Source organism: Felis catus, chromosome B3 (genome assembly GCF_018350175.1).
Source record: "Felis catus isolate Fca126 chromosome B3, F.catus_Fca126_mat1.0, whole genome shotgun sequence".
NCBI lineage: Eukaryota > Metazoa > Chordata > Mammalia > Carnivora > Felidae > Felis > Felis catus.
The window spans coordinates 41,397,689-41,415,547 of record NC_058373.1 but is presented as its reverse complement, the minus strand read 5'-3'; the positions used below and the strand labels follow the sequence as shown (position 1 = coordinate 41,415,547).

The following is a 17,859-nucleotide window of genomic DNA, read 5'->3' as shown; positions in this document are numbered from 1 at the left end:
TTAATGATTCCACACTTTCAAACAACACCCAGTGCTCATTACAACAAGTGCCCTCCTTAATCCCCATCACTTATTTAACCCATTCCCTCCCCTCTTTGGTAACCATCAGTTCTCTATGGTTAAGAGTCTTTGCCTAGACTCACCAATCATTAACATTTTACCCCATTTGTGTTATCATTTATGTATGCACCCTCTGTTTGTATATTTCCCCCCTGAGTAATTTGCAGATAAAATGCTTCTTTGTCAATAAATACTTTAGTTTGTGTTTTTTCTAAGAACAAGGAGTTTCTTTTCAGTAAGTGTAGGATATTGGTGAAAACAGGACATTAATACTGATAGAATATTAATGGTATGCACATTCCATATTTGGATTTCTCCATTTGTCCCAATAATGTCCCTTATGTATGTCCTTTACAGCACTTTTCCTTTGTGTTACACCTACCTAGCTACCTCAGATCTAATCCAGGATCATGCATTTCATTTTGTTGTCATAACTCTTCAGTTTTCTTTAATCTGGAACCGTTTCTTGGCTTTTATCTTTCAGATCATGGTATTTTTAAAGAATACAGGCCAATTATTTTATAAAATGTACTTCAATTTGAGTTTTTCTGCTATTTTCTCATGATTAGATTCAGGTCATGCACTTTTTTTCATAGGACTACAAAAGTAATGTGTCTTCTCAGGACATCTATCAAGAGGTATATGATGTTGGTTTGTCTCATTTTTGGTAATGTTAACTTCCAGTATTAAGGTAATATTTACAACGTTATTCCACTGTAAAGTTACTATTTTTCCTTTTGCTATTAGTATCTTTTTCGGAGGTCCTTTAGAATTTGTGTGTATATGCTGTTCCAAGCTTTCGCCCAATAATTTAGCATCCATTGATGATTCTTGACTGAATCACTTATTAGTAGGATGGTTGCGAGATGTTGAATTTTTTTTTACGATGTTGAATTTTTAATTTGTATTTCTTCTAAATATATTAGTATTCTGTAAAGAAGAGCTTTCCTTTCTCTCCCACCTATTTATTTATTCATTTATTGTATTAGTATGGACTCATAGATTTTTTTAATTTTATTCTGTGATACTGTTATAATTTGAGGCTCATATTAGCATATATGACTAGTGGGGGCAACTTAAGCTATAGTTTTGACATGTCCCTAATTGTTCTTTGAGCTCTTTCTTACTTTCTGACACAGCAGGATACTCCAGTCTCGTCTTATACTCAGCCTTCCCCAGCCTTGGAGTCAGCCATTTTTCCAAGTATTCCTTATTCTGTTTAGTGGGAGTGATGTTTGTAAACTAGGATCTCTCAGCAGATAAGAGCTAAGAAATATAAATAAATGCACATGTCTATATGTGTGTGTATGTGTGTGTGAGTTCATATTAATGCTTATAATTCCAATTCAACAACACAGGTCTGGTCTTGCCCAGTATTTCCCTTCAACAGCCTTTTCATATTTGCAATGCTCTTCTCTGACATTGAAAATCTGGTTCTCATTTTCCTCAGTATATGTACTTATTTGTTCTGTGTGCCATAATCAGAGAAAGTAGTTCCAGAACTGCTAACCCATACCATTGTAAAGAAAACCCCTTTTAACTAGAGTTCAATATTTGTTTATAGTTATGTTTATCTGTATACTGACAATATATAAAGTATTATGCTCAAAAGCCACTTAGGTTACTTTCTGTCTTTTAATAAACTTATTTATTTGATTTACATTTGGGTTCATTTGCATTTGATTCCCATTTTGGATTTTTTTCACTTTTCTTTCAAGGCTGATTTTTATTTTACTTTTTGAATGTATAAAACATTAGCATGGTTCCAAAAGTTAAAGCTATACTGGTTGGGGGGCGGGGGTGCCTGGGTAGCTCAGTTGGGTAAGTGGGACTCTTGGTTTTGGCTCAGGTCATGATCTCGTGGTTCATGGGTTCAAACCCCATGTAGGGCTCTGCACTGGTAGCACAGACTGCGCTGGACTTTGCCTCTTTTATTTAACAGTATACCCTGTATATCATTTTATGTTTGTAAGAATTTTGTTGAATGTTTATTTTTGATAGAGTGAGCGAGCACAAGCTGGGAAGGGCAGAGAGAGAGAAGGAGACACAGAATCTGAAGCAGGCTTCAGGCTCTGAGCTGTCAACACAGAGCCTGATATGGCGCTCAGACTCATGAGCTGTGAGATCATGACCTGAGCTGAAGTCGGATGCTCAACAGACTGAGCCACCCAGGCGCCCCTCTGTATTATTTTTTAACAGCTTCATAGTACTCCATCTTTGGATGGGTCACAGTGAATTCAACAATTCTCCTGTGTTTTGGCTCCTATATTTAGGTTGTTTCCAGTGTTTTACAATTACAAATAATGTTTCAATTAATAACCTTGTACAAATATGCTTTTGTATCAAGCGTATTGGAAATTTTAACTTTTTAGTTGTGTGAGCAGTAATGTGTAAGTCATTTTATAATTATATCTCAACCTATTTGCCTGCCTGCTCATGTCTTCCCATCTGCTTTGGCCTTACAAGTGTATTTAAGGCTGTTGAAGGGAAATACTGTGTTGTAATTATTTTTCTGTTTGAGAAACCTTGAAATCAGAGAGCTCTAAGTGGCCTTGGAAACATTTTTAGTCAGTACATAATAGCTAATCATATGTGTTCTGGGCCCAGTTTCATTTTAAGCAGTTGACTGCTCCTTGTGCATGCTAATCAATGCTATTTTACCACCTGAGTATGCAGACTGAACTGTTTCTGGGACTTCTTTCTTTCTTTGAATTCGTGTTAGTTTCCTTCAAGTTGTACTGCTGACTGGCCACTCCCTGGGGTTATAGACTTGCATTGGATGAGACAGAAGTGGATATTTGGGCATCTGTTTTCTCTGATGGTCTCAGAGCATTAGTCAACATTATAAACTGCAGATTTTCAAAGGAATGGCTTCTTGGATTCCCAGATAATGCTGCTGGCCCTCTCAGGTGGCTGAGGACTTCCAGTCTTTTGTTCCAATACGTGGGCATTGCAGCAGGAGGAAGACTTCTTCCTACATTAGTAGATAACCATGTAAAACATTGGCTAGTACAGTTTCCCATCACAGGGACCATGAATGAATTATACATGTGTTGAGGTAATGATTCCCTCAGCCTAAGGGTGGCTGTAGCCTCCCAATAGATCACTTTTGGTTAAGAGAAGCCTTTTGAGTTTATGTGCATGTGCCATACAGATGTTGATCATTTTCTGTGCATGTCCTGACATGGAAAAGGTTGGAAAAGTAGGTTAGAGCACAGTCTCAAAATTAGCGTCAAAGAGCCAAAGACTTGGCTTTTTTTTTTTTTTTTTTTAATGTTTGTTTAGTTTTGAGACAGAGAGAGAGGGAGAGAGAACTTGAGCTGGGGAAGGGCAAAGAGAGGGGGACAGAGGATCCGAAGCGGGCTCTGTGTTGACAGCAGAGAGCCTGATGCAGGGCTCAAACTCATGAACCGTGAGATCATGAACTGAACTGAAACCAAGAGTTGGACGCTTAACTGACTGAGCCACCCAGGCGCCGCAGGGACACTGCTTCTTAAAGAGAATCTGGTAATAAGGTGGATAAAGAGGAATTAAATTTTAGCCTACTGGTTCATAAAAATAGGCTGAACACCATATATTTAATTTGGTGTGATTTAAAATCATTCCTATTTTCTTCTTTGCTAAAAAGAAATTTGCTAAAAAAGAATTGGAAACTTAAAAAATATTTTTGTTTACCCAAAGAAAATGAAAACACTAATTCAAAAAAGGTATATATACCCCCGTGTTTATTGCAGTGTTACTTAGAGTAGCCAAAATAAGGAAGCAACTCAAGTGTGGACTGATAGATGAATGGATAAAAAAGATGTTTTATACACACACACACACACACACACACACTCTCTCTCTCTCTCTCTCTCTCTCTCTCTTTCTCTCTCTCTCTGGAATATTACTCAAGCATCAAAAATAATGAGATCTTGGCATTTGCAGCAACATGATGGACCTAGAAGGTATAATGCTAAGTGAAATAAGCCAGAAAGACAAGTACCATATGATTTCACTTATATGTGGGATCTAAAAAGCAAAACAAACAAACAAAGCAGAAACAGACCCCATAAACAGAGAACAGATTAGTGGTTGCCAGAGGGGAGGGGTGGAGAGACAGGGAAATGGGTGAAAGGGAGTGGGAGGTACAGGTTTCTAGTTACGGAATGTTTAAGTCATGGGGATGAAAGGTAAAGCATAGGGCATGTACAATGGTATTGTAATAGTGTTGTATGATGACAGATGGTAGCTATACTTGTGGTGATATAGTATAGAGTTGTCAAATCACTGCTGTATACCTTAAACTAATGTAACATTGTGTGTCAACTATACTTCATTAAAAATAAATAAATTAAAAAATTTTTTAAATGACTTGGCTTAGTGCATTGTATTGGATATTGGAATACCCAAGGTATATTTTGCTTGATTAGATTGGTGAGCAATCATATAATCTCTGTTCTAAATACCTTTGAGTTGAGTGTATTTCAGTGTGGTTTTGACACTTAAGTTGTTTCTGTACTTAAATATTTTATGTGTCATTAAGTTATTTAAACCTCTTTGCACATCTCTCAAAATGTACATCTAAAATGCATTTGCTTTCTAAATACAGTATATTTCTTTTACATTGGATATATAAAATTTAATGATTCTGACATTAAGGTGGTTATCGTACTTAAATCAATTTTGAAATAAACTTCTTAAAATTGACTATTTTACCTCTTTCATTTGATGTTTTGAATATTATAATTTTAGGTCAGATATAGGAGAGGTTTCTGAGGGATTTTTGCTGACTTTAATGTGACTTATGTATTTGAATTTTTTTATGAAAAAGAATTGTCAGCTGCAATTCCTTTTAGTGAGTGTAAACTAAGGGAAAAAATTCTGAGAATTGGTACTCATGGTATATGTGGACATATGTTAACTGTATTATGTATAATAGCAGCCACCAGAATTAACCCCTGGCAGCCATTTTATTCTTTTTAATACATTTTTGAGGGAAATAAAACTGACAGTCACTGGTGCTGTCTCTTTGTTAGGTCCTTTGCTGTGCACTTTGTATCTTTTGTCTTAGGAAATCTTTACCATAGCCATGTGAGGTTGAGGTTGTGTTTGTCCTTTATTCCAGATGAAGAAGCTAGCTCTGGAACCAGCCTCTTGAGGTCACAGAATAAAACAATGGTAAAGCTAGAAGGTAAACATAAAACTGCTGGTTATGAAGCCCATGCTTGCTTCATTATGTCACATGACCTCTTAACATGTTTATTTTGAGTCTTTAGAATAACAGCTACATTCCTATAAGGGTTAACCTAATCATTTGGTGTATTTTTTGTGTTAAAGAAGGAAGATTTCTTTTGTCAGGGTTGAGTCAAGGGCAGATGATCAAGGCCTCTGCCTAGGTTCAACCCAAATGATATAGAAAAGAGTTCTGGCCATTGTGCCCGTCCTTTTCCTCCTCCTTCTTCTAGGCTGGCCATGCAGCAGTTTTCTCAGAAATCCAAGAGAAAAGTGTGAGTACTTCCTCAGAAATCTTGGCATTCTAGATAGGATGGGGGGGGGACTCTTGATCCCAGCTAGAAAGGCCTGGGATCAGACATTGCTGAGTAAGATAGGGATCAAGTCAGGCTGGCTGAGGAGTATGTTAGAACTCTTAGAGCAAAGATAGAATTGGAAACAGAGATAGAGTATTCATTCATAACTATTCAGTTTTTCCAATCGAACCTTCAGTAAAATCTGAGGTTACCCAGAATGCTATTAAAGAACATATTCCTGGGGATGCCTGGCTGGCTCAGTTGGTTAAGCTTCCCATCTTGGCTTCAGCTCAGGTCATGATCTCATGGTTCATGAGTTTGAGCCCTGCTTTGGTCCCAGCACAGAACCTGTTTGGGACCTTCTCTTTCCCTCTCTGTCTGCCCTCCCCTGCTTGCTTGCTCACTCTCTCTCTCAAAATAAATAGATAAACTTAAAAAAAAATAATCCAGAGAGACCAAAAAAAAAAAAAGAAGGATAAGCTCTTGGGGCGCCTGGGTGGCTCAATCAGCTAAGCCTCCAACTTCGGCTCGTGTCATGATCTCACAGTTTGTGGCTTCGAGCCCTGCGTTGGGTTCTGTGCTGGCAGCTGGAGCCTGTGCCCTGGTTCAGATTCTGTATCTGCCTCTCTCTCTGCCCCTCCCCTGCTCATGCTCTGTCTCGCTCTCTCTCAAAAATAAGTAAACATTTAAAAAGAACAAAAAAAAAAAAAAAAAAAAAAAAAAAGAAAGTTGGACCCTTAACTGACCAAGCTACCCAGGTGCCCCGAGGCTTTGTAGTTTTAAAGGAGAGAAAAGGAATTCTTGCAAGTGTCCATAACACTTCCATAAGAATCTTTATTCAGAATCTGGGGTTGCTATGGGAATAGTGTTTTTGAAATTTGAAGTTTGTTTTTATAATATAGGGCAACATTAGAAGTGATTTTTGTGCTCAAATAAGAGTTAGGTTGTCTTATGGTAGTGACAGCACATCTGGATTTGAGTTATTAAAATATTGAGAGGATATAGAAAGAGCCAGTCCCAGAGATGATGGCAGTTTAGTTGATGATAGACCACCATGTCTTTACTCTCTTACTACCTCTGTTGCAGAGAGGATAGTCTAGCCTTTATATAATTTTGATTCCTATGGGTAGAACCTTTTGAAGGTTCCCATCCTCGCTTCTCTTAAACAATGTCAATCATTCCAGTGAGTTTGGTAGGTGTGAGTGATGGATGCTGTATCGCTGATAGCTCTCTTTCTAGATGTGGTTTTCTGGTTATCTACTGCTGTATAACAAAGCTACATGTTAATAGCTTAAAGCAACCATTTTATGTTGCTTATGATTTTGTGAATCAGGAATTCAGGAGGAACTTGGCTTGTGTTGCATCTTATGGAGTACCTAGGGCTGGAGCCGTCTTCTTCCAAGATGGCTTCTTAATTCACATGTCTGGTGCTTCTGTGCTCCATAGTCTCTCTCCCTTTCCCAACCCCTGATGCCATGGTATCATATTCTCCAATATCTCTCCATGTGGTGTGGGTTTCTCATAGTATGTTGGTCTCAGGATGATCAGACTCCTTAGATGGTGGCTGGCTTTTCTAAGAGTAAGCATTCCAAGTAATATCAAGAGTAAGCTGTCAGTTTCTTAAGGTCTGGACTTGTAAATGGATACAGAGTCTCTTCTCTTATATTCAGTTGATCAGGGCAGTTACAGAGCCTGCCAAATTCAAAGAATGAGGACATAGACCTACCTCTCGATGGAAGGAATGTGAAAGTATTTGTGGCTATCTTTAATCTATCACAGGGCCATTAAACAGGAGAGAAGGATTATGAGAAATACTGAACCGTGACTTTACCAGAAAACAATTTACTTATTTAATGATTCAGGAGAGATTAATGGATTGCTAGTCTTGAATAAGAATGGGAGTGAGCAGGAGAGAGCTGCCAGGAGGAGGAAGGTAGAAAAGGTTCTTATGGGGCAAAGTGGAAAGGCGACCAAGGTACGCTTTGCTTCATAATTGCTTTCCCTGCCTTGGCCCTGAACTCTTTGTTCTGTGATCTTGGCCTTGAGTCCCTCCCTGCCACTTCTTTCCCCTTTGGATTTGATGCTCATGCTTGGTGGTCATTGTCGTCACCATCATCATCTTCTCCTCCTCCTCTGCACCCTCCTTCCTCCCTCCTCCTCCTCTCCCTCTAGTATTTGGACCTCTGCCTAGTCTCCCAGACTCTGCATTGGCTTACTCCTTTGGCCCTTGGCACCTCCCATTGCTTTTTAAGAGAACTCTCCTATTTCTCTGTTCCTTGGGAACCCGATGCCCACTCCCAGAATGAGCAGCATTGGGTGATGGGGTGTGACAGACCATGATTTTGGCTGTGTTCAAACTGCTCTGGCACCTTTGGCATTTGATTAGTATAGCTGGATTTCTTCTTTTCTGGACTACATTGTGGCCCAGTTCCTGCTGTCTTTATGTGATTTTACCAACTCTTTTCCCCCAGTGATTTCAGAGGATTCGAGTTGAAGATAGGAGAGACTTCAGAACTTGTAGCATAGAATAGGCTTGTGAACATATGGTTCAAATAATATTTATGGTATAAAGAAGATTATATGCCTTGCTCTTAAATATCTAAAAATACATTAGTTAGAGGGTAAGCTGGTTTAGTCCTAGAATATTGTTCTACTTATATTTACTGGAATACTCATAGAATTTTTATGATAATACTGCTCTGTTCTTCAGTTTCACAGGGAATAACACTTTTACTGTTGACACTTTTGTGTAATGTGTATGTGTGTGTGTTTTGAATAACAGCTGAAAAAATTTTGTTTTCACTGATTATATTTTTATAAACCCGTAAGTTGTAGTCTTGGATTTTGATTTAACTTACCACTCATGCTTAATAATTTAGAATTAAGTCTGTTTCATTAGGACAACTTTATATTATCAGCATCTTTAAATTTAAGCCATTTAAAAATTTTACTATACAAGTAGTAATGGTTTCTGAAAAACTTCAAACACTGTAGTAGAAAATAGGCCCATGTGGCTCCAAGCCCCCATCCCGTTTGTTTTACATAACCACTAACAGTTATATACTATATATCTTTTCAGACTTTAAAAATTCCGTAAACAGGTATATAATATACACACGGAAACACATAGTGTAAAATCTTTCCAAAAATATGACAACCTTCTGGACTTACTGCTTTATAGCCATCCATGCCTTCAAACAGAGTTTGATTTCCAGTTCTGTCACTTACTAACTTAGCAAGTTACATAACTTGTCTATGCCTTAGTTTGCTTATCTGTACAAAGAATAATATATTCCTTATTGGATTTTAGAGGATTAGATTAAGTAATATTCATAAAGTGGTTGCCATGGTGCCTGATACATAGTATGTCCTAGATAAATATGAATTAGATACAAGTGAACTTGCTTTTTTTTTTTAATTTTTTTTTTAACATTTATTTATTTTTGAGACAGAGAGAGAGCATGAACAGGGGAGGGTCAGAGAAAGAGGGAGACACAGAATCTGAAACAGGCTCCAGGCTCTGAGCTGTCAGCACGGAGCCCGACGCGGGGCTTGAACCCACGGACCGTGAGATCATGACCTGAGCCGAAGTCGGACGCCTAACCGACTGAGCCACCCACGCACCCCTGAACTTGCTTTTTAAAAAACCCGTATTGTGGATGTTTTCTTATGTCCTGGTAATATTTTTAGAGTGCTACACTTAAAAAATTTTGTGTGTGTTTGGGGGGAGTAGTGTTCTGAATTTTACTGTCATAGCAGCGTGTTTGTCTATAACAGTTTTATACAGTGATTCCATACACTTACACTTCCTACCCCTTACTGTTGAAGTGAGTTGCTGTTACTGATGGGCGATGTGGTGGGAATGTGTTCGCCTCTCAAGTGGTGGGAGGCAGGAAAAAAAGCTGAAAACCATTGGTTTAGAATTTTATACTACATTAGCAATTAATCCTTGTGTTAGGCCTTCAGATTAGGTGGAGAGTAGAGTTGGGAGACTTCTGCCTATATGGGAAGATGACATTGTTTCATTTTTTTCCTTATATTCTTTGACTAATTTTATGATTAGAGAGGACATGCCTATCGCCTAGTCTTCATTTTACAATGAAGAAATAGACCCAGAATAGTAGTGATGGTCTCAAAAAAATTTTTTTAAGTAGGCTCAATTCCCAGCACTGAGCCCAATGAGGGTCTTGAATTTATGACCCTGAGATCAAGAGTCAGACACATAACCGATTGAGCCACCCAGACACTCCTGATATTCTCAGGAGTTCTCTGGTTCTAGTAATGGTAGAACCAGGACTAGAATCTTGGTCATTGGATCCTCACCTTTCTGAATTCTTAAGAAGGTAAAGAGCCTCACTTTGAGTTGAAGCAACTAGTGAGTAATGGATGCACTATAGGTGGCTTGCCTGTCAGTGCTGTATGCTTGAACTATTTTGTGGGTAGAAACAGTGACTAAGTTGTATCATAAGCATTGGTGCATGATGTTTTATTAAAAACATTTTTAGAATTTCATGAGAGCTGTTGATAGGCTTTGAATATCAAATGTACTGTATATTATTAGGTTCTAGGTAGTGAATACTAAGGATATCGGAGATCAGTGGTTATGTGGAAAGAACGTTGTATTCAGTGTGGATGCCATCTTGTCTTGTGAACGAACTCCTTGTCTTCAGAACACAAGCTGAAAACATTTGTGTATAAATGACCCTTTAAGCACAAAATGGGCCCCTAGTTTTCTGCCTTTCTTTATCTCTTGATAAAGGAGCACACTACCATTCCTTTTGCAAAAGTAGTTAAGAAATAAAATCATTTTGGTCATAGATCACTTGGATGCCTTCCCTCTGCCTGTGTGCCCTATTAGTTCTCACCTCCTGGTTTCCAGGAGAGTTAAAACTTTGGGGCTTTTAGGAAGAAGATCTGGCATGAGCATGTTTTAGAGGCTGGTGCTCCTTCACCCCTCTCAGCATATGTGTTATAGCTTCTACCTTCTGGAGACTGGCTCTAGCCAGGAGAAGATCAAGACTCTCTACCTCCAAAAAGGCCCTTTTGCCAAACTGTAGAGTTTGTGGCTGAGGTGAGAATAGGGCCAGAGGAAGGTTGTGATGCCATAGTTGAAGGAGGAGAGTAGAGGGAGCCTAGTTAGTACCAACCTCTGAGCTGAGATGCCCAAGCTTAGCTTACAGTTGGAAGAATCCAAATAAATTGGAGAGATTGGTGAAAGAAGGAGTAACTTTGAGGACATTTTATAATGAGTAAAGGCAAAACTCCATTTATGAGATCCAGTGACTCTGTCGTGGCCAAGTGTAACTGAGAAATACACCACCTGACTTCCTTGCCTTGATATCACCTTTAAGTATAATTAGGTGTAATAAAAAGAGCTCTAATAAGTTCTTAGATTTATCTTTTTAAACTTCTACAAGTTTCTATCCTTATAACTGTTTCTGTCAAGTTCTAGCATTTAAGATTTAAAAAAATAAAACCTCTTCAGTTTAATATTTTTATTTTTCACTGAATAGATAGTATGAATATTCATAGCTTAAAAACATTTTTATTGACTCTGTGGGGTTGTGTTTTTAAAAAAAAAACATATATATATGTATATATATATGGTCGACCCTTGATCAACACAGGTTTGAACTATGTGGGTCTACTTATATGTGGATTTTTTCAGTAAATATAGTGTAGTACTGTAAATGTGCTTTCTCATGATTTTCTTAATATTTTCTTTAGCTTACTCTTATATAACATACAAAATATATGTTAATGGACTGTTTATGTTATCACTAACACTTATAGTCAACTATAGGCTATTAGTAGTTAAGTTTTTGGGAAGTCAAAAGTTATATATGGATTTTTGACTGTGTGGGGTTGGGACCCTAAACCCTCCCTGCATTGTTCAAGGGTCAACTGTATATTATTTCAGTTACATTATGGTTCATCTAGCAATTTATAGGAGAGCCTGGGAAACTTCTAATGCTGTTTCCATGGAAAATATGTTCATCCTACAGATAAACTTTTGAAACTCATCTGCCTATAAATTGAGACTACCTTTTATAATAAGATAGTGCCCCTTAAGGTGATAAAATAAATAATTTTAAAATTACTTGTAGTGTTCTTTTATTCATGCTACGTCTTGTTCTCAACAACAATTGAAAGTTAGTTTAATGTACCCCTACAATGGGGTACATTAAAGGTTCCTTGTTTGGGAGTGCCTGGGTGACTCAGTCAGTTAAATGTCCGACTTCGGCTCACGCTATGATCTCATGGCTCGTGAGTTTGAACCCCGTGTTGAGCTCTGCTGACAGCTTAGAGCCTGGAGCCTGCTTTGGATTCTGTGTCTCCTCTCTCTGCTCCTCCCCTGCTCATGCTCTCTCTCTCTTTCTCTTTGTCTTTGTCTCTATCAAAAAGAAATGAACATAAAATTTTTTTTAAAAAAGGTTTTTAATTTGGATAAGGTATGTATAAATGGTGACTGTTCCCCAACACAGAGCAATAAGTGGCTTCAGAATGTCTCATCATACCCTATTCTCTATAGTTTTTTAGCTTTCAGATATTTTTTTGGTGTTAAAGTATTAAGCCCTCAGAAAGCACTGTCATTTAAATAGCCAAGACCAACCTTCTTACTGTAAAGATTCATGTTAGAAGAAGTCAGGTTTCTTAACTTAGGAAGTGAAGTCTTTTTTGAGTTTTATTAAAAGGCACAGTCACTTTTTGCAGTATTTCTGAAAGTCAATACTTTATTTTCTTTTATTCTCTTTCTTCATCCCTGTGTAACATACCTGTTTATTTACCTACTTATTTATTTTATTGAGGTACAATTCACATAACAAAAGTAACCATTTTAAAGTGAAAAATTCAGTGGCATTTAGTACATCTACAGCCATGACCTCTATCTAGTTCTGAGACATTTTCATCATCTCAAAATAAACTCTATACCCATTAAGTAGTTACTCCCATTTCTTTTTGCCCTAGCCTCAGGGCAAAATTTGCTATTTTAAAATTTGATATTGAGAAATTAAAAAGCTAATAAAACTTTTTGAGTTAATTGAGATGTTATAACACAAGATGTAGAATATGTTGTTCTAAATTCAACAGCATGCAGAAATGCATTTAATATGCTGACAGTGGAGAAATTAGTTTATAAAGTTGTATGTGCTGTGTGTATATTTCCAACTATAAGGAGGAAAAAGGAATACTTCGTAGAAAACACACCAAAGTGATAGTGATATTACTCTAGATTTTTTTCTCATTTAAAAGAGGAAAAAAAGTTTCCATAATTAAAATGAAAACAAACTCTAGATAGTTAAAAACTTGGGCCTAAACTTACTGTTGTCACATAATTACTTATTTCAGGTTAATACTAAACTTCAGCAGCTCCCCCCACCCCCGATTGAGTTATGTGTTTCTTAGTATTTAATAAGAGAAAAAGATTTGCTGGAGGAACAAAGTTATAGTATTCATGGTTTTTCAGTCCTCCAGTTATATCTCAAACCATGAATACCTGTTTTGAGTAAGCTGTGTTCTAATTTATTTTCCTTTAAAAAATATATACTTTAGAACTTTCTTTTCAAACTATAAAAACATCATATTCCTGTTGATATAAATCAAATACCATGGGGGTGTACAAATGAAAAGCTAACAGTCTCCCCTCAAATATAGTCTTCTCATGCACCTGCCTATAATAATTGCTGTTAGTAGTTTGGCTAGAATTCTTCATGGCCTTTTGGTCATGTGGCTTACATGCCATGTATAATAAAATTGGACCCAATCAAGTAAAAACCTCAGATGCCTTCAGGATGGCCCTGGCAGTTACTGTAAAGGTGTGAATGCATTAAGGAAAGGTAGGAACCTTGCCTGCTGGAAGGAAATTTTACCACACAAAGCTTTCATATTCAAGAAAGGTTAGAGCCTGGTGCTGGCCAGACAAGCAGAATCCCTTGGGCAGTGTATCACTGTGCTTTCCTATTCCTTGCCCACCTCTTCCCTCCCATACAAATATAGAATGAATGTGTGTCAGAGATTTATTTAACTCATTAATGAAGGAAACAGCAGGATGATAAAGCTGATTTTAAGAGCATTTGAGGAATTGAGTGCATGTAGATATTGAAGAAAGAACATTGAAATAAATTGTTAAGCTTGATGTAAAATTGGTTAATGTCCTATATAGTAGCAAAACCATTACTTTTGGAGTGTGCTGGACAGATACATCTCAAAAATCTACCTGTTTACCTCTAACTTCATAGAATTTGGGTCCTAATCAACAATAAACAGTAGTCAAACAGTAGTACTATAATTAAAATCTTTGGGAGGACCTCTTAATGCTTCATTACATGTTGAAAAGGCCAATGGTTCTTGATTAACCTCATTTCAAGTTTTGGTCAGTTTTTCTTACCAGCCAGAAAGGCCTGTTGTAACGTGTAAGGCAAGAATAGTACAGTAAGGACCAGGATTTGGAGGAGCTTAAACTAGGAAATTTGAACTTTCAACAGATGTTTATTGAGTACACACTGTGTGCCAGGCAATGGATTTATTTATTTATTTTTTTTTAATGTTTGTTTATTTTTGAGACAGAGAGAGACAGAGCATGAACGGGGGAGGGGCAGAGAGAGAGGGAGACACAGAACTGGAAGCAGGCTCCAGGCTCTGAGCCATCAGCCCAGAGCCTGACACGGGGCTCGAACTCACGGAGTGTGAGATCGTGACCTGAGCTGAAGTCAGACGCTTAACCGACTGAGCCACCCAGGTGCCCCGGCAATGGATTTATTATACTCCTGAGTGTGTGGTTGTGCCATGGTGCCCCTCCCATACCCCTAGGAGGTGGACTTATGGTTCTCAAGGGGTTGTATTACGGAGTCACCTGAGAAGCTACTTTTCTCAAAATACACGTGTTCTTTGTCCTCTTTCCCCACCCCAATGTAGATATCTTTGCCTGAGTAAAACAGGAGTTTTGAAATAGCTTTGCACGTGATTTTTGTGTCTCTTCTTTTTGAAAATCATTGTTATGTTTATTGGGCTTTTTTTTTTAATTGAATAGGTAAAAAGTAGGCAAAATTATAAGCAGTATTTTAAAAGTTTTCATGCTTTTCTTGCCTGTCCCATCCTTATAATACTTAAACTAAAATAATGTCCTGATTTACCCTCAGCAAGAATTATATGCAGTTGTCCTATTTAGAATTGAATTTCATGCAACCAAGACATTCATCTGGGAAGAGCTGGGTTTAGCCTTCCTAATTGTATCTTTAGGCTTTGTCTCTAACTAAGTAAACTGAAAGAATTGTCATTTATATTAGTATGTAATCTGCCTGGCAAAGACATGTGATTAAAAAATTAGACTTAAAAAATGTTTTTAAGAGAAAATAGACTGTCATTAGCTTGTTGGAGACTGGTAAAAGTGAATAAGTAATAAAGGAAAAATGTATATGTTCTTAACTTGTGATTGAACTGTTTGAGTCAACAATTAAAATGAGCAGCTGCTGTGGACATGCATTTCAGTTCTTTTCAGTGTAACTTTAATTAGGCAGCCATTCTGTGTACATGCACTCACAAAGCAAGGATTTAGGATTTCAGTACACCTAAGCAGCCATGGAATTTATAACTTAATCACAGGATATGATATTACAGATTAGGGGAGAAACTGGGAAATAACATGATACAATTGGTATATTGTGTATTTTTCTTTTTATTAGTGTGCCGGTCCAACAAAAGCCCCTGGGTCTGTTTGACTTGTTCAAGTGTCCACTGTGGAAGGTAGGTGACATACTTATTACCTCACTACCCTACTTGATTTTTTCAATTTGCCTTTAAGCTTTATGTCAAAGTTTTATTGATTTGGATTATCAACACCATTGCTTAATCATAGTCTGTAATTTCTCTGTATGGCTTCCCTCTCCTAATACAGTCTATTTGCTCAGTGATAAAACTGAGGAAAATCTAGGGGGAAAAACCTTTGTATTGATACTCAGAAGAATTAATTTGATGATCAGATAATCTAGTAATATTTGATTAAAAAGATGAAATGAGAGAACTTCAAAATCTTTAAATAAAAGTTTACCTTATGGTTGTTTCTTAAACCTTTTAATAGGGTAAATTCAAGCATACACAAAAGTAGAGAGATAATGTAATTGAACCCCATTACTTTCATCACCCAATTTCAACAGCTGTCAATACGTTGCCTGTCTTATTTCTTCTATTCCCTATACCATGCCCGGCTTTACTAACTTTTGAATCAAATTCCAGTTATCACATCATTCTTCTGAAAAGAAAATAACAAAATGTTTACAGATAAAGAGTTCCCTTTATTACAGATAAAGGAATCCCCTTGAAAATGATCTCACTGTGGAGTTCATAATTAATTGGTGTCTAAGATGTACCAACTGTTTCATTGTTCCATTAATACATTTTTTTTTACGAGAAACTCCCACCCCCACCCCCCAATTCTGGTTCAAGCCTAGCTTTTCCTCCCCATTCTTGGCTTCAAAATGATGTTACTTAAATACTTTGATAACTCTTTTCTTCAAACTCAAATAAATACCAACCTTTGTGTTCTTTTACCTTGGCAGTAGCACATTTATTCCTATTGCCCTTTTAACTTAGAAAATCCACTTTGAATTTACTTAGAACGGGAAATCATACTGTCACACAGGTTGAAATATACTTTGTATTTATTAGAACTATTTCCCCATTGTTATTTTTAAATCTTCATTGCATGAAGAAAGCATCTATGTTCAGTTCACTTTTGATTTTTTACATTTTGAGTCGTGGAATTGAGTATTTTTTCCATGTACACTTAAAAGTACGTTTGGAAAATGTTAACTGCATATCTTAATTGTGGCTGTTGTGGTTTTGAAATCTCTAGGATTTGGGGAACCTGAAAATACTTTGTACAGATAACATTTTTTTTAAAAAAAGAAGAAAAGTACAAGCACTTAAATTCTGCACTTGAAGAGACAGATTCCTCTCCTAGATTTTGAGAGGTGAGAATTATAATGCACTAAAATTTATGTAGTTCTGTTCTCCAGTTGTCTCATAGTGCTCTACGACCTAAATCTTGAAGGTCATATGCCAGCAAAAAGACCTAACAAACTCGCAAAAATTGGAGAGATTAATATTCTTAATAGCAAGCAACAAACAATTCTCTTAAGTAGGTTTTGGAAAAACAAAATGAAAAATTTCTAGACTCTGCAGGTAGTCTGTTTCTAATTGCAAGCAGTCTTAAATTTAGAAATTTTACATAGTTTCGGAGAAATATGATTAAATAGATTAAACAGATAATGAGAGTAGCTTGTGTTTGGTTCTTCATTTTACATAGCTGATTGGTTAATTTTCTTTTATGTAATCCTGGGTATTGATTGCCAAGTGTTCTGATTTTCAGTAATTTTAGGCCAGTTGTCTGCAGAAAGTCTTAAATTGAATATTCCTTCAACTAGAAAACATAGTTTGTCAGTAGCATATTTGATTTATGTAATTTAGTTGGCCTTCACGACATCATCCTGTTTATTTTTCAAATTTTTGTGATTGTTAGAAGTCTGTGATATATACATTGATGCTTTTCCTTCTTAGACCAAATTGTCCAGTTAAAATCTAATCTAAATGAGGGAAATACTTGTTTTTATGTTATTCATCTTATACGTAACTGTTAACTTCTGAGTGATATATTTGAATATTACCCAAAACATTGCTAATCTTAATGTCAGCAGTAATACACTTCCTACTTTTCAGTGATGTTTTACAGTAACCATTGAAACCTCTAGTACATTGAAAGACTATAGTGTGGTGGCTAAGTGAAGTATACGTACTATGTACAGATGACCAGTTTTCAAAGACTTAAAGTAATGCCTTATTATCATCATTCAGTACTGCTTTTTCTTTGATTTGGAAGGTACTCATTATAAATAGTAGTTGTGTTTCTCGACAGTATAAATTATATAAGCATAGGAAATTGAGGTAATTAGATGTTGAACCTATATGATGCCTTGGAATTTAAATATTGGGTGTTTCTTGACCTATGCAACGTATGTGCATAATATGACCACTTTCTAAGCACAGAGGTTAAGTAACTCATCTAAGTTCATGATGTCTAGCATGTGACAAGGTTATTTTTGAAGCCAGAAGTCTAGTTTTTGAGCTTATACCCTTAATCATTATTTTATTTTAAAATTGCTTTATACCTTTGTGGACAGAGGACTCATATACACACAAGTTTTGGTTATGTTTACTATGATGAAAAAAACAGGGGAAAAAAAACATCAAAGTTTAAGGTGAGGTTGTAGTGCCTCTGATGCTTCCAGCTTTC

The 17,859-nt window shown here is 36.7% G+C and overlaps 1 protein-coding gene across 11 annotated transcripts in view; it reads left to right on the top strand.

The window, feature by feature from the left end:
* The window catches only part of USP3 (ubiquitin specific peptidase 3), a 103,568-nt gene that overhangs the window by 15,458 nt on the left and 70,251 nt on the right, over nt 1-17,859 (top strand). For 4 of the 11 annotated variants that reach the window (XM_045059179.1, XM_045059181.1, XM_045059180.1 and 1 more), the window contains 3 exons: nt 5,168-5,233; nt 5,508-5,549; nt 15,254-15,314. In XM_045059179.1, the coding sequence (XP_044915114.1) occupies nt 5,168-5,233; nt 5,508-5,549; nt 15,254-15,314 (169 nt within the window). Of the gene's footprint in view, nt 1-5,161; nt 5,234-5,507; nt 5,550-15,253; nt 15,315-16,422; nt 16,541-17,859 lie in introns of those variants that run through there. The other 7 variants (XM_023255240.2, XM_023255239.2, XM_045059184.1 and 4 more) reach the window with 4 other exon arrangements.